Source organism: Sebastes fasciatus, chromosome 2, assembly GCF_043250625.1.
Source record: "Sebastes fasciatus isolate fSebFas1 chromosome 2, fSebFas1.pri, whole genome shotgun sequence".
Lineage (NCBI taxonomy): Eukaryota > Metazoa > Chordata > Actinopteri > Perciformes > Sebastidae > Sebastes > Sebastes fasciatus.
The window spans coordinates 21165381-21184802 of record NC_133796.1 but is presented as its reverse complement, the minus strand read 5'-3'; the positions used below and the strand labels follow the sequence as shown (position 1 = coordinate 21184802).

Here is a 19422-nt window from a genome sequence, read left to right as displayed (position 1 = left end):
AAGCTGAGCACCTTTCTATCGGAACCAGAATTAACTTTTTCAGCAATTTGAGCTACAGTAGCTCTTCTATTGGATCGGGCAACACGGGCCAGCCTTCGCTGCCCATGTGCATCAATGAGCCTTGGGTCTGACCCTGTCGCCGGTTCACTGGTTTTCCTCCCTGGACCACTTTTGGTAGGTCCTGACCACTGCAGAGCGGGAACATCCCACAAGAGCTGCAGTTTTGGAGATGCTCAGATCCAGTCGTATAGCCATCACAATTTGGCCCTCGTCAGAGTCGCTCACATCCTTACACTTGCCCACTTTTTCTGTTTCCAACACAAAGTTCAAAGTTCAAAATGTTCACTTGCTGTCTAATATATCCCACCCACTGCCAGGTGCCATTCTAACGAGATAATCAATGTTATTCACTTCACCTGTCAGTGGTGTTAATGTTATGGCTGATTTCTGTATATCAACTCACAAAAAACAACTAAAATTTGATTTGATAATTTTATTACTGGGCTCTTCCAGACATTTCAAATTGCTTTTTTAATAAAAAGAATAAAAATAGACCTCCTGCTGTTCACTATAAAGTGCCACATTTCTCATGTTTAAGCACCGTTTGAATGTTTAGGAAGGAGGTGCACTTGGATGGAAATGGTGACACAGACGTGCCATGGGAATTTCAAAAGAAAAGCGCATCTTAAAAATGACAATATATAATCAATGCTTTCTCTTTGCATCGATGATATTGGATCGTTGATATTGAATCGATATATAAATCCATATTGATGTATCATTACACCCCTAGAAGTTAGTTTACTAAAGTTCACTTCCAGCAGACCTTTCACAAGCCAATACTCCACGACACATTTTTGTAACGCTAAAAAAAATACTGAAAAAAGATGGAAAGATGACTACAGTGTGGGATGAAATGACATGGAGAGAATACAAGCTACAAACTTCAAGAGTATTATAAATCCTGCTTTTATATTTAATATGGACATATACAACGTTTCATGGCAGTCACATTCTTCCACTTAAACACCAACAAAAGATAATAAAATGACAATTATCTATCGCCAACTACTGACATGTTTGCAACTGTAGGAGGAAAAATTAAAAACACAAAGACAGGGTCTTGTACAAGGAGATCGATGATAGAATGGTAAAAGCAAACCCTGGGTGGACTAGACATGGCAGGCCATCAGTTCTGTGGTTGGCGCGTCGTGTTAGATGGACCAGGGCCATTGTCTGTGATGACAAAATAATTCCTTCCCTTTCGGGGGATAGATGAGAGCAGAGGAGTGACAGGGGTGGAGGCAATTCCTGTAAAATATATATAAAAAAACATTAAATTAGTGGAACTGACTTTTTTTCTGAATTTTTTTTAATCATAATTATTTATGAATTTATTGACATTTTTAAAAGATGTCATAAATAATTCAAGAACAGAGGGGTACAAATAAACACTTTGAATGCACTGACCATTACAGTGGAGATATTTCCTCTAGTGTGTGTGCCCTCTTGTGGTCATTTATGGAATTGCCAGGATTATGAAACATTCATTCAATTGTTTTAATGTTAGTATAATTCCCTTCCTGAAACACACATGGCCATGCCTAACACATTCTTGGTACCTGAAGATGCACAGTGTCTGAGTGACTCCAGGAGGTTGGTGCTGGCAAATTTGACAACGCATCTGAAGGGCTCCTCCCTCTCGGTCATGGTCTTGTTTGTTTGGTCTCTGAATTTTGTCTCCAGCTGGTGAAAGAACACAACACATAAATCAGATGATCATAGCACCGAGTGATACCAGCCCTTTTCATCTTTGAACTGATATAGTGAGACAGCAAGTTATGCCCTTTGTTTCTTTGACTTTGATACCAATCTATTAAAACTGACATGCTGAAATTCTGTATTTTAAAACACAAGCATGCCTCAGGGTACCTTGTAAACTGCAGACTGGAGCTGAGGTAACATCCCACCACCGAAGGCCTCCGAGGCCATCCGAAGTCTTTTTGCTGCAGGCCCAGCTTGTTCTCTTACTATGTGTGGGTCTGTAAATAGAAAGAAAGCCAAATAAATAAAACCGCAATGCAGAATTCTACCAGAAGTACACATAATGGCCAAATACATTAAGCTAAACAAACAATGTTAGTATGTGCAATCATATAAAAAATCTTAAAATAGCTTTGCTCAGATCAAATGATTTGATAAACATACTTGAGATAGTTTTGTTACTTTCTGCAAGAGGACTGGGATGCTTGGTTGGAAACACCTAGAAACAAAAAACAACATAAACATCAGTTCAATCTTTTTGTAAACTATCTTCCACAGCTGGGCTTTTCACAAGAAAACCCTCATCTAGGGTTATAATAAGTTAACATGGTTAACGGTTAAGGAAACTCATTACACACGGTCAAATCGTCAAGTCCTTGAGGGCTCTCAAGAAGCCCATTATGAACACTTTCCATAAGTCTGCATCATTGCAGACTTTGCCTGAGGGAATTACCCACAATTCATAGCGTTGTGACGTTAAACACAGGATTACCACAGGTCTTAGGGGAGCCCGAAGGTGTTAAAAAAAAAAAAAAAAAAAGAAGATAAATAAGGAAGACGGCACAGGGGTGTTCAGCCAGGAATATTTAAATTTACACAAAAACATTAACATTAAAGGTTTAAGATGGTACATAAAAAAACCCCCACATGAAATCAGAGGAATGCAAGTATTATACTATGTTACACACCTGGTTTATTCATCACCCATTTTTTAAATTTTGCTTAATGAAGTTTGACAAAAACAAGCAAATTGATTTTTTGACAGTTGCCTCTAGTCTAGTAAGGCAAGAGCCTAGAAGATGTTCAAATAGGCAGTAAAAACTTAAAATAAAAACCCACAATTGGCATCGTCAAGGTAAGGCGATATGTTCCTGCAAAGTGCTGTCCCATTCATATTTTTTATACCATTTCAGGCCCTTGCAGCCTCTCACACTCAAGCATTTACCAGGTGACGTCAGTCAAGTCTCTGAGGGTTCAGGGCTTAAGGCCTTAGGGGGGCATTGAGATTGGGCCAAAGATATTTTGCAAGTGCAAAGGTCCACCATGAAACAGGAAATATATATATATATATATATATAGACACAGTATATACTCTATTTATGTATACTGTAACACCTTTGACAGAAGTTTCATGGTAAAGGTCTAAATAGGGACGACAACAATGAGTGATGCTTTTCACAATTCGGTGTTAGGACTGTAAAAGTGTTGTGTTATTAAATATGAAATATAGGGATAAATCCTGCCACTACTACAAAAAGGTAAAGATCTAAGTGTAGTTAAGGTGCATAAAGGGTGAACATGGCAATTTCCATTTTTCCCCGACAGGTGTTCATCGAGGTCAATAAGATAATAAAGATACGTTTACTCTTCAGTTCAGGATGGCAGAGTTCAGCAACAGGACAATTTTAAACGCTCCAATGCTTATCAGTAATGTTTGATTTAATGACAGGGCATACAGAGCTTTGTATGGCGTGTGTAGTTAGAAATGACTTACCTGTTGATATTGCCTCATCAGCAGGTCCCTAATGGCAGTGAATTTCCGCCCACTCAGGTTAGCATCTTTGAGAGTTTGATATCTGGTGGCCATAGACACGGCCTGCAAAGTACATCACTCTCTTAGAGGGGAATGGAAAGACAGACAAAAACTGCAACCTGGCAACTGTACGAACAATGTCATGGATTAAATATTAAACTCAACCCTCACCTGGGAAAACAGGGGCTTTTGCTTTGCAGTCATGCTGGTCACAAAGACGTAAGGGGTTTGAAGATAGTGAACAGCATATGTTGGTTTCAGGTGGTTGGGCCGAGAGAAGGTGTTTCCCCATGCAATCCGAATCCATACAGCCTCATCTGTGTGCTTCTTTATTTTGACAGACACCTTGAATATAATGTCAAAAGCATACTTGTAATATAGGATGTTAAGCACAGAGAAGCCCATACAATGACTTTCAATGATGAAAACACATAATTAGTAAGGCTGTCAAAGTTAATGCAATAATAATGTGTTAACGCAAATTTGTTTTAACGTTACTAATTTCTTTAACGCATTAATGGAACTTGTGATTTTTAGGTTGTAGCGGGCTCAGTTTTAAAGTTAGATTGAAGATACTGACATCACAGAAAACCTAAGAAATCCATTTGTACCAACCATGTCATACTAGCTTGTCGTGAAGGAGGCTAAATAATGCTCCAAACTTACGCTAAATTTTGGCGAGGAAAAACTGTCATGGACATTTTCAAAGGGGTCCCTTGACCTCTGACCTCAAGATATGTTAATGAAAATGGGTTCTATGGGTACCCACGAGTCTCCCCTTTACAGACATGCCCACTTTATTATAATCACATGCAGTTTGGGGCAAGTCACAGTCAAGTCAGCACACTGACACACTGACAGCTGTTGTTGCCCTTTGGGCTTGAGTTTGCCATGTTATGATTTGAGTATATTTTTTATGCTAAATGCAGTACCTGTGAGGGTTTCTTGACTGTATTTGTCATTGTTTTGTGTTAATTGATTTCCAATAATAAATATATTCATACATTTGCATAAAACAGCATATTTGCCCACTCCCATGTTGATAAGAGTAATAAATACTTAACAAATCTCCCTTTAAGATACATTTTGAACAGATTAACTATTGACAATAATGCGATTAATATAATTAAATATTTTAATCAATTGACAGCCCTAATAATTAGTACGATTTTGTAACTTAGGGGAAGAGGAATATCTGGCTTACATGTCTCAAGAGCTCTCTGAGGTGAGATTTAAATAGTTTCTTGAACTGGGTCAGCTCTACAGAGTCAGCATCATCTGGAAAACAGAGAAACATGATAAACAAACATTAGAGGGAAAATATGGGTCTGAATAGTTAAAGGGACTGTTTGTAACTTCTTATACGTATAAATCAATCCGGGTCGGTGTCCCATGCGCGCTCGCGTGTGGCTACGCTGTTCAGACTCAGACTCCAACACAAACTACACGGAAGCACCAAAACCGCAAAGCGATATCTAGTGAAGCCTGTCTGTTAAGCAGTGTTGGCCGCGGGGGGACCGTAGCTTTGGTCTCCAGGGCCGCAGTCTCTGATGTACTCTCTCTCACATACATGTGCGCTCACTACACACTGCAGAAGAGTTAGTTTAGCTCTGAGAATATCTAGTGAATGTACAGCGGACATTTGTGCAGAAATAACTGCTGCAGCTCCTCCAGACCAACAGGGGTTTCCCGTGTCTTGTGAAGTGACGGGGCTCCGCAGCGAGTTACGTTATCGCCTCCGACCGGGGCTATGGTGTCTCCCCTGTTCCGTTCTACTGCGGTCGGGAGGCTGAGGCAGGAAAAGCCAACACTAGGATCAGCATTGATTCATGGAGAGACCTTCGTCTGGTCAGCTAACATTACTGCCAAGCAGGTGAAATATAGAGTGATATTGTGGTTTTAGCTGATGTGTATCGCCTCACTGTTTTGACGGATGCTCGCTCACATTCAGGCAGCGCGTGCACACGGGCGAGCACGAGCAACAGGATGCTGACTTTCGTTGACTTAACGGCCACAGGTGTCGCTATAACAACCAATTTCTTATTCTTACAAACAGTCCCTTTAACTCAACTTTATCATAATAGCTTTTAAATAAATACTGTGTGAGACAATGTGCAAAAATGTTAACCTTGCTTTAGAGCTGTAAAACTCAGCAGGTTAGCTTTAGTTGACTGATTAAAGTCACCAAACTTTGAACCAGATAGAAAGCCCTGATCCCTCCAGCAGCTGTAGTGTTTGGTTAGACTTCCAGCCCTTCAGGTGTGTGTGTCTTAACATACCTTCAGGGTCCGTGAGCTGGAAGGCATACCACATCCCCTGGTTTGGATTGTCCATGACATCTGAGAGACAATGACACAAGAAGCGTTATTGGATTGGCATTATATGATGTATAACATTAGCTAAGTTGCCATGGAGCTACTCTAGTCCAAATAACTTCACTTGACTCACATATCATCTCCAGTTCTGTGAGGTGATTCGTTGACAGCTCATTTTCCTGTACAGATAACAAGCATTTTGATAAAGAACATGTTGTTAGGTAGTTTAACTAATGTTACCAGTTCTTACACTGCATATTTAACACAACAACAGCGTATATTTCAGGATAAAGTGCCACTTTACCTCGCTGATGGCTAGAAATTGTTCCGTTAAGGCCCATTTAGTCTGAGTAACATCCAGAGACTGCAGCTGTTTCTCAGTCAGACGGCCCCACTTCTCCAGCGTTGCTCTCAGCATCTGAGACGGTATCCGTCTCATGAGTCTCTGCAGTAAACCCTTCATCGATTCATCCATCCTTCCTCACACAGTTAGGATATCTACTGATAGTTTCTGAGTTGAATTAAACCGCTGTGCTCCGTGCAAACTGGACGGAGCACCAGAGAGCAGCAGGAAGACAAAACAATACAAACAAACCGCCGACAAACGGAGCACACGAATTGACCAATCAGATGACAGGATTTCGTGACGCACTTCCGGCTCCCTTTAGCGCCCTCTGTTGTGGTAGTACTCTTTGGTACTTTGAACAAATTCAAATTTACAAAAAACATGGCTCATAGATCATTGCATTGAAGTAAAAGGACAAGGTGCATACAGAACAAGAACAGATAAAATATGTAAAATTATACATGACCATATTTTTTATGCTAAATGCATATATGACAATATTTGTCATTGTTTTGTGTTGTTAATTGATTTCCAATAATAAATATGTTCATACACTTGCATAAAGCAAGCATATTTACTCACTCCCATGTTGATAAGAGTATTAAATACTTGACAAATCTCTCTTTAAGGTACATTTTGAACAGATAAAAATGATTAACTATGGACAGTAATGCGATTGATATAATTAAATATTTTAATCAATTGACAGCCCTTATAATTAGTACGATTTTGTAACTTAGGGGAAGAGGAATATCTGGCTTACATGAAAATAATAATAAATTAAATTAAGGGCTAGGGCTGTACCTGTAATTCATATTCTTCTATTATACTAAGACGTTTCAAAGCATTTTTGTTTTTCATGACTTTAAGGGATTTTATGTAAGAAAGAAACTCAGAATGAAACACATTAAACCTAGGTTTCACTTTAATATACTTGGATTTGTGCAAATACAATTTTCCAAGAATGAGAATGTTATTCACCAGAAAGTCCTCTTTGTAATTGTCCAAGACAAGTCCATAAACAATGTGACCCACAATTTAGTAACAACTGCACAGTAATGCATTCTTTCTTATTGATCAAATTTAAATTCTCGCTGTCCGATTTGCTAAAACTGATTTCTTCACTTTTTGGTTGACATGAAATGTACCCCTAATTATAGAAAGACTCATGTGTGCTGGTATCCATAACAATATTACTGTAATCCCCATCATTTGAATTCTGTATAATGTTTGTTGTATTTCAATCAAAATGTCTGGTCTGCTGTCTGAATGACTGAACTGTAAACTAACTAGTGATGAACTTCAGTCTGAGCAAATGATTGCTCTCAATGGTCTGGCCTCCTCTACAGTATATCCACTGCAAGACAACTGTCAAATGATAAATGCGTCCATTAGCAAAAACGGAAGTACTTTACGGGGAACTATCTTGTATCTCCTGTAAACTTCCGTCATCGAATGTCCCGCCCTTTTATGAGAAGAACGCAACGCTATTGGTCGGTAGAGAATAGAGGCGGACTCTGATTCGCTGTTAACTACTGTCAATCAATTCGCTGTCACCAAACAGTTACGAAAGCTTCGATTTTGTAGCAGGAAGGCAGCATGTCCTCCAGGTCCTTCTTGCAGGTTTTGTAGGTTAGACCAGCAGATTTAGTCGAAACTGTAGAGTAACTATAATAACCTGCGTCGTTATTTAGTGGTTGCATGTTGTGTTACTAACGTGACATTTCACCGAGGTTTGCTGGAAAACTTCTCAGATGACACAGATTTCCCACCGGTAAGGACATCACAGTGCACGGTGTTATCAAATAGCTTCTAGTAAACCAGTAGATAAACAGTATGTTTCGCACTGTTTGCAGCAAACCTAGTTATTCTCTGTCAAAAAGCATAATCAAAACTCAACTCAGTGACAAAACCTCAAAGTCTATTCAAGCGAGCATGTACACTGATTCTTCTAGTGGAGGCTGTGTTGTTTACATGAGTCCAGAGGATTCAGGGTGAATGGAGGAGGTAAACGGTAGTTTATTGTCACATTGCTGTTAACTCTCTCTGCCTCTGTCTGCAGGTAAGTGTCCACTGGAAAAACAATCCCCATCATCACAATGACAGCTCAGGAAGGAGAGGGATGGGGAGGCATTAGTATCCTTTAGAAAAACATGTCCTTTGCAAAACTTGTGTTTAAGCCATTTATCTAGCAAAATGCCCACAGGTTCCAGACTCTCATATAGGAGGATATCCCCCTCTTTGGTTTAGGACTGTTAGCCAGACAAAACAAGCAATTTAAAGATGTCACCTTGAGCTCTGGGATATATTATAGATAGATAGATATTTTATAGACTAGATTAGTTAAAAGACTAAATGCACAAAATAATAATAAAAGTATGTTCAGCATGATGATGGAAAAGTGCATAACAACAGAAATCAAAACTGTGTTTAAAGTAGGGCTGTCAATTGATTAATATATTTAATCAAAATGTACCTTAAAGGGAGATTTGTCTAGTATTTAATACTCAACAACATGGGAGTGGGCAAATAATCTTGCTTTATGTTTATATTTATTACTGGAAATCAATTAACAACACAAAACAATGACCAATATTGTCCAGAAACCCTCACAGGTACTGCATTTAGCATAAATAAGCAAACATTTGCTCAAATCATAACATGGCAAACTCGAGCCCAACAGGCAACAACAGCTGTCAGTGTGCTGACTTGACTATGACTTGCCCCAAACTGCATGTGATCATTAAGTGGGCATGTCTGTAAAGGGGAGACTCGTGGGTACCCATAGAACCCATTTACCTTCACATATCTTGAGGTCAGCGGTCAAGGGACCCCTTTTGAAAATGGCCATGACAGTTTTTCCTCGACAAAATTTTACTTTAGTTTGGAGCGTTATTTAACCTCCTCCACGACACGCTAGAGCGACATGGTTGGTACCAATGGATTCCTTAGATTTTCTAGTTACATATCGGCTCACGTCATAGCAGTATCTTCACTTTGGCTTTAAAACTGAGCCCGCTACAACCTCCGAAAGATCGATTGCGTTAATACCTTAAAGACGTTAGTGGTATTAAAACATATTTGCATTAACAAGTTATGATCGCTTTAACCTTGACAGCCCTAGTTTAAAGGCAAACTTGCAAATGTGTTGCCACCAAATAACAGTAATTTTTAAAAGTAATTGTCAACTCAACACCCTTCAATCAGTGCTCCTCTTGTTTGTGGATTTTCAGTATTGCCGCAGTTGTACAGTAAGCCCTTAACTCAGTATGCACCCTGACCTGTCACCTCACCTGCACACGGATGAGTGTAATGAACTGATAACTCATCTGAGGCAGTGCCACACAGAGGTACGTCACTCTCTATGATCTGCCATTGCTGTGTGCTTCATCTACACAGAAAACAAAGCAATGTTAATCTTGTTTTGTCTTCCCCTCTCAGCACAATGTCATGAGGTTCTTTGGCACGTGTAACGATGTGGACCGCGCTATGCGTCAGTGCCTGAAGAAAGAGGTCTGTCAGTTATCTTTATGCACTTTGTGAATGAGACACAATGAGCGCTCTGACTGTTGAGCTTTTGTTGTGTTCTGATCAGTGTTTTCCTTGTTTCCTCACCATTCAACAGAGACTGGAGAAGCGGGAGCGCAGCAAGCAGCATGCACAAGAGATGAAAAAGAGGCTGAGAGAAAAACCCAAAGAGGAGCTCTGAAGGATATTTTACTGCAACTTTGCCACTGGCACTGCAAGTTAAAAGTATTCAGTTAATGGGACATTGAATTAAAAATGTAACATGCCTCCGCTGCTGTTTTTATATCAAGACAGACGATGGGTTATAACTTCTGTCTCTTTGTACATTCAGACGAGCGTGGATTGTATTGGATCAAATTCCAGCAATGATATGGTTCAGATGCACGGCTTACTCCTACTGTGGCGTGGAACCCTCCTAACACTCTTTGGACTTTTTATCATCTGCACAGACTCAAACTCACAGTGCTACCACCACAACATTTTAGTACAGCATAAAAACAACAGCATCTAGTACTTTGGATTAAAGATTGCTGCCGGGGATCATCATTTATTTCCCCCTCTGTTAGCAGTACTCTACGGCTCCATCAAAGAGATTAGTGTAGCTGCTGGCAGAACCCTTTCATCAAACCATTATTTATGTTGGCAGCTGGACACCTCAGGAATATTCTGGTACCTGTTTTATTCATGAAAACGGGGAGAGTCAATTTCAGAGATGCGTGTAAAAAAAAGACCCAAAACAGGATGACCAGTAGCTGGGTTTTACTCTCAATGTGGACATGCACCCATGGACATACATATTGAACACACACGTTGTTTGAACGTTTATTTGAATGGAGAATCGTATTGATTTGTTACAAGTTTGATTGCTTTTCAATAAAGTGAAATTATCAGTACATTTTAGAATCCATGCTTCGATATATCATCTGCAGGTCTGGAAAAGTCCTAAAAGCATTTGTTTCCTCAAAAGAGGCCTTAGTAAAAAGTCTAAAATATTTATCTTGCTTGCCATAGGCAGTAAAAATGGTTATAAAGTGTTTTTGTATCCATTCATGGGCTGTCAGGAGATGTTATACACCTACAGACGTAGGCAAAGTTGTTGGTAACGTTCCGTTAAAGAGAGAAAAACCCACAATGGTCACTGAAATAACTTGAAACTGACAAAAGTAATAATAAATAAAAATTCACTGAAAATGAACTAATGAAAATCAGATATTGTTTTTGAATTATGGTTCAGCAGAATCATTTAAAAAAACAAACTAATGAAACTGGCCTAGACAAAAATGATGGTAACATTAACTTAATATTTTGTTGCACAACCTTTTGAGGCAATCACTGCAATCAAGTGATTTCTGTAACTCTCAATGAGACTTCTGCACCTGTCGACAGGTATGTTGGCCCACTCCTCGTGAGCAAACTGCTCCAGCTGTCTCAGGTTTGAAGGGTGCCTTCTCCAGACTGCATGTTTCAGCTCCTTCCACAGATGTTCAATAGGATTTAGATCCGGGCTCATAGAAGGCCACTTCAGAATAGTCCAATGTTTTGTTCTTAGCCATTCTTGGGTGTTTTTAGATGTGTTTTGGGTCATTATCCTGTTTGAGGACCCATGACCTGCGACTGAGACCAAGCTTTCTGACACTGGGCAGCACATTTCGCTCCAGAATGCCTTGATAGTCTTGAGATTTCATTGCACCCTGCACAGATTCAAGACACCCTGTGCCAGATGCAACAAAGCAGCCCCAGAACATAACCGAGCCTCCTCCATATTTCACATTAGGTACAGTGTTCTTTTCTTTGGATGCTTCATCTCTTCGTCTGTGAACATAGAGCTGATGTGACTTGCCAAAAAGCTCCAGTTTTGTCTCATCTGTCCAAAGGACATTCTCCCAGAAGCTTTGTGGTTGTCAATATGCATTTTGGAAAATTCTAGTCTCGCTTTTTTATGATTTGGTGTCCTCCTCGGTCGTCTTCCATTAAGTCCACTTTGGCTCAAACAGTGACGGATGGTGCGATCTGACACTGATGTACCTTGACCTTGGAGTTCACCTCTAATCTCTTTGGAAGTTGTTCTGGGCTCTTTGGTTACCATTCGTATTATCCGTCTCTTCAATATGTCATCAATTTTCCTCTTGTGGCCACGTCCAGGGAGTTAGGCTACAGTCCCATGGACCTTAAACTTCTGAATAATATGTGCAGCTGTAGTCACAGGAACATCAAGCTGCTTGGAGATGGTCTTATAGCCTTTACCTTTAACATGAAGGTCTATAATGTTCTTTCTGATCTCCTGAGACAACTCTCTCCTTAGCTTTCTGTGGTCCATGTTCAGTGTGGTACACACCATGATGCCAAACAGCACAGTGACTACTTTTCACCCTTTAAATAGGCAGACTGACTGATTACAAGTTTGAAGACACCTGTGATGCTAATTACAGGACACACCTTAGTTTAATATGTCCCTATGGTCACATTATTTTACATCTTTTCTAGGGCTACCATAATTTTTATCTAGGCCAGTTTCATCAGTTTGTTTTTTAAAATGATTCTGTTGAACCACAATTCAAAAGCAATATCTGATTTTCATTAGTTAATTTTCAGTAAATTTTTATTTATTATTACTTTTGTCAGTTTCAAGTTATTTCAGTGACCATTGTGGGTTTTTCTCTCTTTAACGGAAGGGTACCAACAACTTTGCCTACATCTGTATAAACTTCAAGTGGGATTGTTGCGACTGGATTGTGCATACAGGAGGCTAAAAAAAGTAATACAAACTTTGACCGGCATAACCGCTAAGTCTTAAAGAGTCTTAGATTTACCTTGGTGAACCTGAAGAAATCCTGGTTGTAAAGTTGTAAAGAGAATCTAAGCTCAAAGGTCCACTTATTAATATTTTAGAGATTTCAACTGCGTCTCATTGTCTTCATTCAGCAACTGGAGCTGGTTAAGGTGTCATCATGTCACCTAAATGGGAACCATCGGTCAGTGTTGCGAGATAACTTATTTTGTGATTTGGCGCTATACAAATAAAAACTTGACTGGCCATATGATCTCTCTCTTTGTCTAAAGATGGACTCCTTGATCTTTCTTTGTCCGTCTACTGGCTCTTGGTTGATGACCTCGGTGTTCACGTGACTGAAGGTCACATTTAGGTCATGAAATGACACCTGAGCCATCTCCATTTGCTGAGTGAATACCAGGAGATGATGTCGAGGGCTCAAAATCACTAGCAAGTGGACCTTTAAGGTTGGATCCTCAACCATACAGTATAGGGGATTGTTCCCAAAATCTCACCCAAATTCTTACTTCCTCACAACCAACACAGGATATGGCAAGTACATGATGAGCTGAGGTAAAAGACAACAGTACTGAAAGATGTGACCAGAAAACAGAATGAAGCTCATGTCCTTTGTATCTGAATAAGCTGAGACTATGAACATGCATTTTCTTTTTGATAAAATTATTTGAGTGAATATTTGCTTGATAAATACTACTGGGGGGTTTGATATGTGGATTTACCCTACCAAATCAAAGTTGAGTTGAGGGTTAAATGCCTAGATAGTGGATTGAGAAATGTTAGAAAAATAACTCACATATTGAAAGCACTTTTTCTTTATTTGAAGCAGCTCACTCTACCCATCACAACGTATGGATCAATCTTTGACAGATATTTAAATTGTAAGGCACCCGAAGGTGTGCTTTGAGACAAAAACATGAATGATTTAACACGCATACATACATACTGTAGAACCACTCATGATATTGTGGTTAGAAAAGACAAAAACACAGAAACCTGTCAAAAACGCAGTCATTTGCAATAAATGACTTATTTACTTCAAATTTTATTATCAAGCACTTCAAACACATGCCGAGGTGGGAATTTGGATCCAATGCCTAAAACAGAAACTAACAGTTCAAAACAAGTGAAGAAATGCATTTCATAGCTAAGATGACACTGAAAAGAATTTGTAATATTTTACAAATGAAATAAAATGAATAAACACATCAAGATCCATGTCTTGAAGGATCTGTGTGATATCGCTCAGTGGAGTGATTTGAATTCAGCAGCCACATTACACAAGTCCTTCTCACCTCTTCTTGGGACACTAACAGATATTAAGTGTTATTTACCAACGGATGAGGAATATAGTTGAAGAAGTGATTGTAGGAGCCCCTCTTGTTAAATCAAAAACAAAATCACAACAACTACAGCCTGATTATTTAAGCCTAATGGAGTCTTTGGTCGCCAAACTGCCTATTTTCTGTAGCTGATTATATATCTGGGAGCAGCATAGGTGTTAGGATAAAATGCACTAAAATGCAACTACAAATGTTTTCATGAGTTTAAGTGAAAGTGTGATGTTTTTTTGTTAATTTTTATTTTAGTACATAATGACTTAAATGTCATAAATGCTTCATCAAACCAGTAATTATTCCCTACAATCAAATAAAACTGATGTTTGTAAATCATTAAACAACCCCATGGAGCACTAACAGTCATATATGCTTGAAATTGACAATTCTGAAATACAATAAAGGTAATTTTATTGATCATCTGTTCATACTTACGAAGCTCAGTAAAACACAATCTTATATATTAAATGATCTGACATGCATTTGATAATTTACAACAAAATACTTTATCTGACAGTGTCAACTGAAAAGGTAAACATTCAAGTGAAAATAGTGTTTACACATTTTGGTTTTGAAATTATATATATATGTATAAAATATCTGACCCATTTTGTTCAAGTTTTTATGGGCTAATTAATAGAAAGGATGATTAAAGAGTCGGGGCGGGGCTTCTGGAGCAAAGGAAACCACATGGCACTGCACATCCAAACAGTTATCTCAAATAAATACAAAAATAAACTGCACCATTTCTAACAATACTTATATACAAAACATACCCTGGTGTTCAGACAGGCAGCACAGTTATATGTACAGTATATTACATGCCATTAGTTACACAAAACAGTCTACATTCTATAATATTCTGTACTGCATGTGTACCACTGCGAAAATGGACAAATATCTTCTGAGTTTTACAAAACGATTTTCACAGACCTACATTTTTTTTTTTTTTTTTGGTAAAACAAAATAGATCCCAACATATAATACACATCGCAATATAAACTTTCTTAAAACCTTGAATCATCACATGCAGATAAGGACAAAGTCGACTCCAGCTACACGACTGTTGCATTTCCACAATACAGAACACTGACAATTAGTGTCGCCACAATGTGATTAACATGAAGAGACCGAGCAAGTATCATCTCTTCTGTGTGCTCTAAAATATACACAACTAAGAAATAACGGTCAGGTTATTATCAACATGATGATCACACATTTCACACAATAACTGGAAGCCATGTTATACATATATGAACCACCACAGTACTGCATGTACGGCTATTATATGTAGCTCAAACTAAACGGGACAAATTCCATTACTAATCCTTCAATGTGATGTGAGCCACCAATTCATTTAATCATCTAAAGTAATTTTGTACTCAACCCAAAATGCCATTTGATTAAGAACAGACACATTTGTATATTTAGTGCTAGCACTCCCATGAGGCTTCCAGTGTTCTCCATTTCCACTTATCTTCCTGATTTGCATTTCAATTCACACGAGTCCCCCTTGAAAGAAAAATCCTGACCTCCATGCAATTTCATTTGTATGAATAAAAGTTTAATTAAACTCTTGCCGTTTCTGTTGCAGGTGAAAATAACTAGATGGATGTTGACGATATGGGGATGATATTTGATGTACTTATGCGCTAATCACCAGACGGCCTCATTAGTACATGAGCATTAATCTTGATTTTATGTTAACAGAAGCAAATTTATGGTGATTATGATTATGATAACAAATCTACTGGCAACAAGATGTTGTCTGTTCTTTGTAATAGCACCCGATCTGACAGGCTATTGAATAGGCATTATCACCACACATCTGTCCCAAGTTTGTAGGCTAGTAGGGGCCTACTAAACTAATAGCAGGTTCACAAGGCTGTTATCACCCATTTATTTCAGTGAGCCAATGTTTACCATAGATGCGGGTCAATAGGGCCCTACTATGTTGTAAAAGTGAAAGCGAAAAAGCAACACGTTCTAACCCGTTAAACTGATGAAACATTACGTCAACACAAACAACTTCTACTTTAGGTTTAGGCAACAAAAAAGACTTGGTTAAGTTTAGGGAAAAACATCTATGTTTTGGCTTAAAATAACATCAGTGGTTTCACACGGGATGTGAACACTGGTCTCTGGACCCATCCGCCCGCCCCCGCCTGCTGCCCTGAGTTGCTGTCATCTTCTTTTAAACCTTCTTTCACTGATCGACCATGTGAATAGATGATAACACCTAATACTGGGTGTAGCAGGGCCCTACTGACCCACATCTATGGGGCTTATAGCAACTGATAACGCCTATTTAATAGCCTGGCAATAGTCCAATCGGCTTTTACAGTATGAACAATGAGTAGCGTGATGAAAAAAAGCTTACATTCTCTTTGAATTATCCAGAATTGTTTCATGAAGTTTCACTGAATGTGACCGACTGACATGTAGGAGCATTTGTGGCCAGTTTCCGTATACAGAGAGGATGGAATGTGCATGAAACAGTGTCCTCATGCAAACTTTGATTTACACTTCAGCTCAAAACAATAAGTGACTAAAAGAAAATCCTTATATTCAGAAAGCAACTCTTTTACACACTTGCAATAAATATATATTAATATATATTATCCTGTGCTATCAGACATACATTGATTTCATACATCCTGATCATTTCATTAACACATAAGCCTGGCATATGTACAGAAACACTCTGTACCTCCCTGCAGAATGTCCTTCAGTGTTTATTTAAGCAATGCACATTTGGCCCTTTGCTCTTTGACTCCTAGAGAATAAACATCTGGACAGTTATGGGTCCAATAAATATAAAATATAACTTGATTTACAAAAGAAGAAGACCGTGAAGTTGTTGTTGGTAGACATGTAAGCAAGCAGCTCTGCTGATGGATGGAAACAAAGACCCTTAATGCAACCTTTTCTTCCGTCTGACATCACGCTGTTATCATCCTCCGTAGATAACCTTTGACCCGCACTGATCAGTTTTCTCGGTGTGGATGATCACTTCTCATACGTCTTGTTCTGCAGGTAACTGAAGAGGGCCTCTAGTCCTTTGGTTGAACACCACAGCTGCTTCAGCATCTGACACTCTTTCTCATTCACTTCCTCCAGGACGGACATGAGGATACTCCTCACCAGGCATTTGGATTCTTCTAAAACCTTTTAAAGACACACACGCAGAGAAATGGGAGAGGGTCATTTGGTTATATTCAAGAGAAAGCTTTGCCCTCTGGGTCATCTAGATCAGGACCTACCACTGCATTGCATGATGCCATTTCCTTCACGCGCAGCATCACTTCTTGGTTAAACGTGGTGGGCCAGAAGACCTGTGACACCAGACCTCGACTGCATGCTTCCTGTGCTGTGAGTTTTCTTCCACAGAACAGCATCTCATTGGCCTGCCATTGGGGACAGGAAGGACATTACAAAGCATATTCAATATGTCATGCCATCCAAATGTTTGATTTGGGTCAGTGGCGATTTTAGACTCTTTTTAGAGATTTCATCTCAGCACCCCTAAAAATAATTATCAAACCCTCTGAGACCCACAGGATCACTGGCGATCCTGGCCAACATTACTGTCTTTAACAGGTTGTAGTGGGCTCAGTCTTAAAGCTAGAGTGATGGTACTGGTATCATATGAAACTAGAAAACCTAAAGAATCCACTGGTACGAATCTCATGCCATGTCAGCTTGTCGGGAAGAACACAAAATAATGCTCTGAATTTAGGCAAAATTCTGATGAGGGAAAACTGCCATGGCCAAATTCACAGGGGTCCCTTGACCTCTGACCTCAAGATATGTGAATGAGAATGGGGTCTATGGGTAACCACAAGTCTCCCCTTTACAGACATGCCCAATTTATGCTAATCCCATGCAGTTTTTTGCACGCAGTATAAATGTGTTATTTTCACCTATTCTAAAAATGGTGTATTTGAATAATTCTGCATACTGGGGTCCCTAATGGGGTCTTAGAATTGTATAAATTGGGTATCACTGGAAAGCTGAGATTCTTGTGTATCCAGCGAATTGAATTGGACCTTGTTATGTCATATGGCGTTGAAATTGAACATTTAATTGTTTTTCCACAGAACTCTCTTTTATCAGACCATTATTTAATCATTTTTGAATTCTTATTACTAGACTATACACCATTAGATAAAAGTGTGTACACTAGATGTCTATCCGATAGTGTTGTAGCTAAATTTAAGGAAGTGATTCCATCAGCATTAAATTCAATACCATGTCTCAATATAACAGAGGACTCGTATGTTAATTTTAGCCCTACCCAAATTGATCATCTTGTAGATAGTGCTACAGACTCACTGCGAGTCACACTTGATTCTGTTGCCCCTCTAAAAAAGAAGTTAGTAAAACAAAGGAAGTCAGCTCCATGGTATAACCCTCAAACACGCAAACTAAAGCAAGCATCGAGGAAACTGGAAAGGATATGGCGTTCCACCAAACAGGAAGAATCTCATTTAGTCTGGCAAGATAGTCTTAAAACATATAGGAAGGCTCTCTGTGATGCCAGAGCAGCCCATTACTCATCATTAATAGAGAAAAATAAGAACAACCCCAGGTTTCTATTCAGCACTGTAGCCAGGCTGACAGAAAGTCACAGCTCTATTGAGCCATGTATTCCTACAACCCTCAGTAGTAGTGACTTCATGAGTTTCTTTAATGATAAAATCATAACTATTAGAGACAAAATTAATCACCTCCTACCGTCAACTGGTACCAATTTATCCTCAAACTTAGGAACCTTAGAAACAGCTGTACAACCTGATATATATTTAGACTGCTTTTCTCCTATCGATCTCCACAAATTAACCTCACTGATCTCCTCATCTAAATCATCTACCTGTCTCCTAGACCCTATTCCAACTAGACTGCTAAAAGAAGTTTTACCTCTAGTTAGCACCTCTTTACTGGATATGATCAATGTGTCTTTACTAACAGGCTATGTACCACAGTCCTTTAAAGTAGCTGTAATTAAACCTCTTCTTAAAAAGCCCACTCTTGATCCAGAGGTCCTAGCCAACTATAGACCTATATCTAACCTTCCCTTTACCTCCAAAATACTCGAGAAAGTAGTTGCCAGTCAGCTGTGTGACTTTCTACAGAACAACCATTTATTCGAAGATTATCAGTCAGGATTTAGAGTGCACCATAGCACAGAGACAGCACTAGTGAAAATTACAAATGACCTTCTAATGGCATCGGACAAAGGACTTGTCTCTGTACTTGTCTTGCTAGATCTCAGTGCTGCTTTCGACACCATTGACCATGACATCCTATTACAAAGACTGGAACATTTAATTGGCATTAAAGGAACTGCACTAAGTTGGTTTAAGTCCTATTTATCAGATCGATCTCAGTTTGTACATGTCAACGATGAGTCCTCCATGTACGCCAAAGTTAGTCACGGAGTTCCACAGGGTTCTGTACTTGGACCAATTCTATTTACCTTATATATGCTTCCCTTAGGCAATGTTATTAGAAAACACTCCATAAACTTT

General features: G+C 39.0%; 3 protein-coding genes across 5 annotated transcripts in view; 1 reads left to right on the top strand and 2 right to left on the bottom strand.

Moving 5' to 3' along the window:
* Positions 1-945: 945 nt before the first annotated feature.
* Positions 946-6510, bottom strand: cenpn (centromere protein N). Its single transcript, XM_074613810.1, has 10 exons — positions 6197-6510; positions 6026-6071; positions 5857-5916; positions 4782-4855; positions 3749-3922; positions 3539-3640; positions 2209-2263; positions 1933-2042; positions 1623-1746; positions 946-1311 (listed from the first exon to the last, which is right to left on the bottom strand). The coding sequence occupies exons 1-10, from the start codon at positions 6365-6367 to the stop codon at positions 1190-1192; spliced, it is 1038 nt and encodes a 345-aa protein (XP_074469911.1). The 5' UTR covers positions 6368-6510; the 3' UTR covers positions 946-1189.
* A 1269-nt stretch (positions 6511-7779) lies between these two features.
* cmc2 (C-x(9)-C motif containing 2) lies at positions 7780-10732 on the top strand. Of its 2 annotated transcripts, XM_074613775.1 has the most exons (5): positions 7780-8012; positions 8301-8374; positions 9518-9588; positions 9680-9751; positions 9864-10732. In XM_074613775.1, the coding sequence occupies exons 2-5, from the start codon at positions 8338-8340 to the stop codon at positions 9945-9947; spliced, it is 264 nt and encodes an 87-aa protein (XP_074469876.1). In that variant the 5' UTR covers positions 7780-8012; positions 8301-8337; the 3' UTR covers positions 9948-10732. The 2 variants fall into 2 exon arrangements, with proteins under 2 accessions (XP_074469876.1, XP_074469888.1); XM_074613787.1 differs by lacking the exon at positions 8301-8374 and having other exon boundaries at positions 7781-8012; positions 9472-9588.
* A 2621-nt stretch (positions 10733-13353) lies between these two features.
* Positions 13354-19422, bottom strand: part of LOC141754593 (chromodomain Y-like protein 2) — a 43749-nt gene continuing 37680 nt past the window's right edge. For both annotated transcript variants that reach the window (XM_074613748.1, XM_074613759.1), the window contains exons 6-7: positions 17155-17298; positions 13354-17059 (exon numbers count right to left, since the gene is read on the bottom strand). In XM_074613748.1, the coding sequence (XP_074469849.1) occupies positions 16901-17059; positions 17155-17298 (303 nt within the window). In that variant the 3' untranslated portion in view covers positions 13354-16900. The remainder of the gene's footprint in view (positions 17060-17154; positions 17299-19422) is intronic.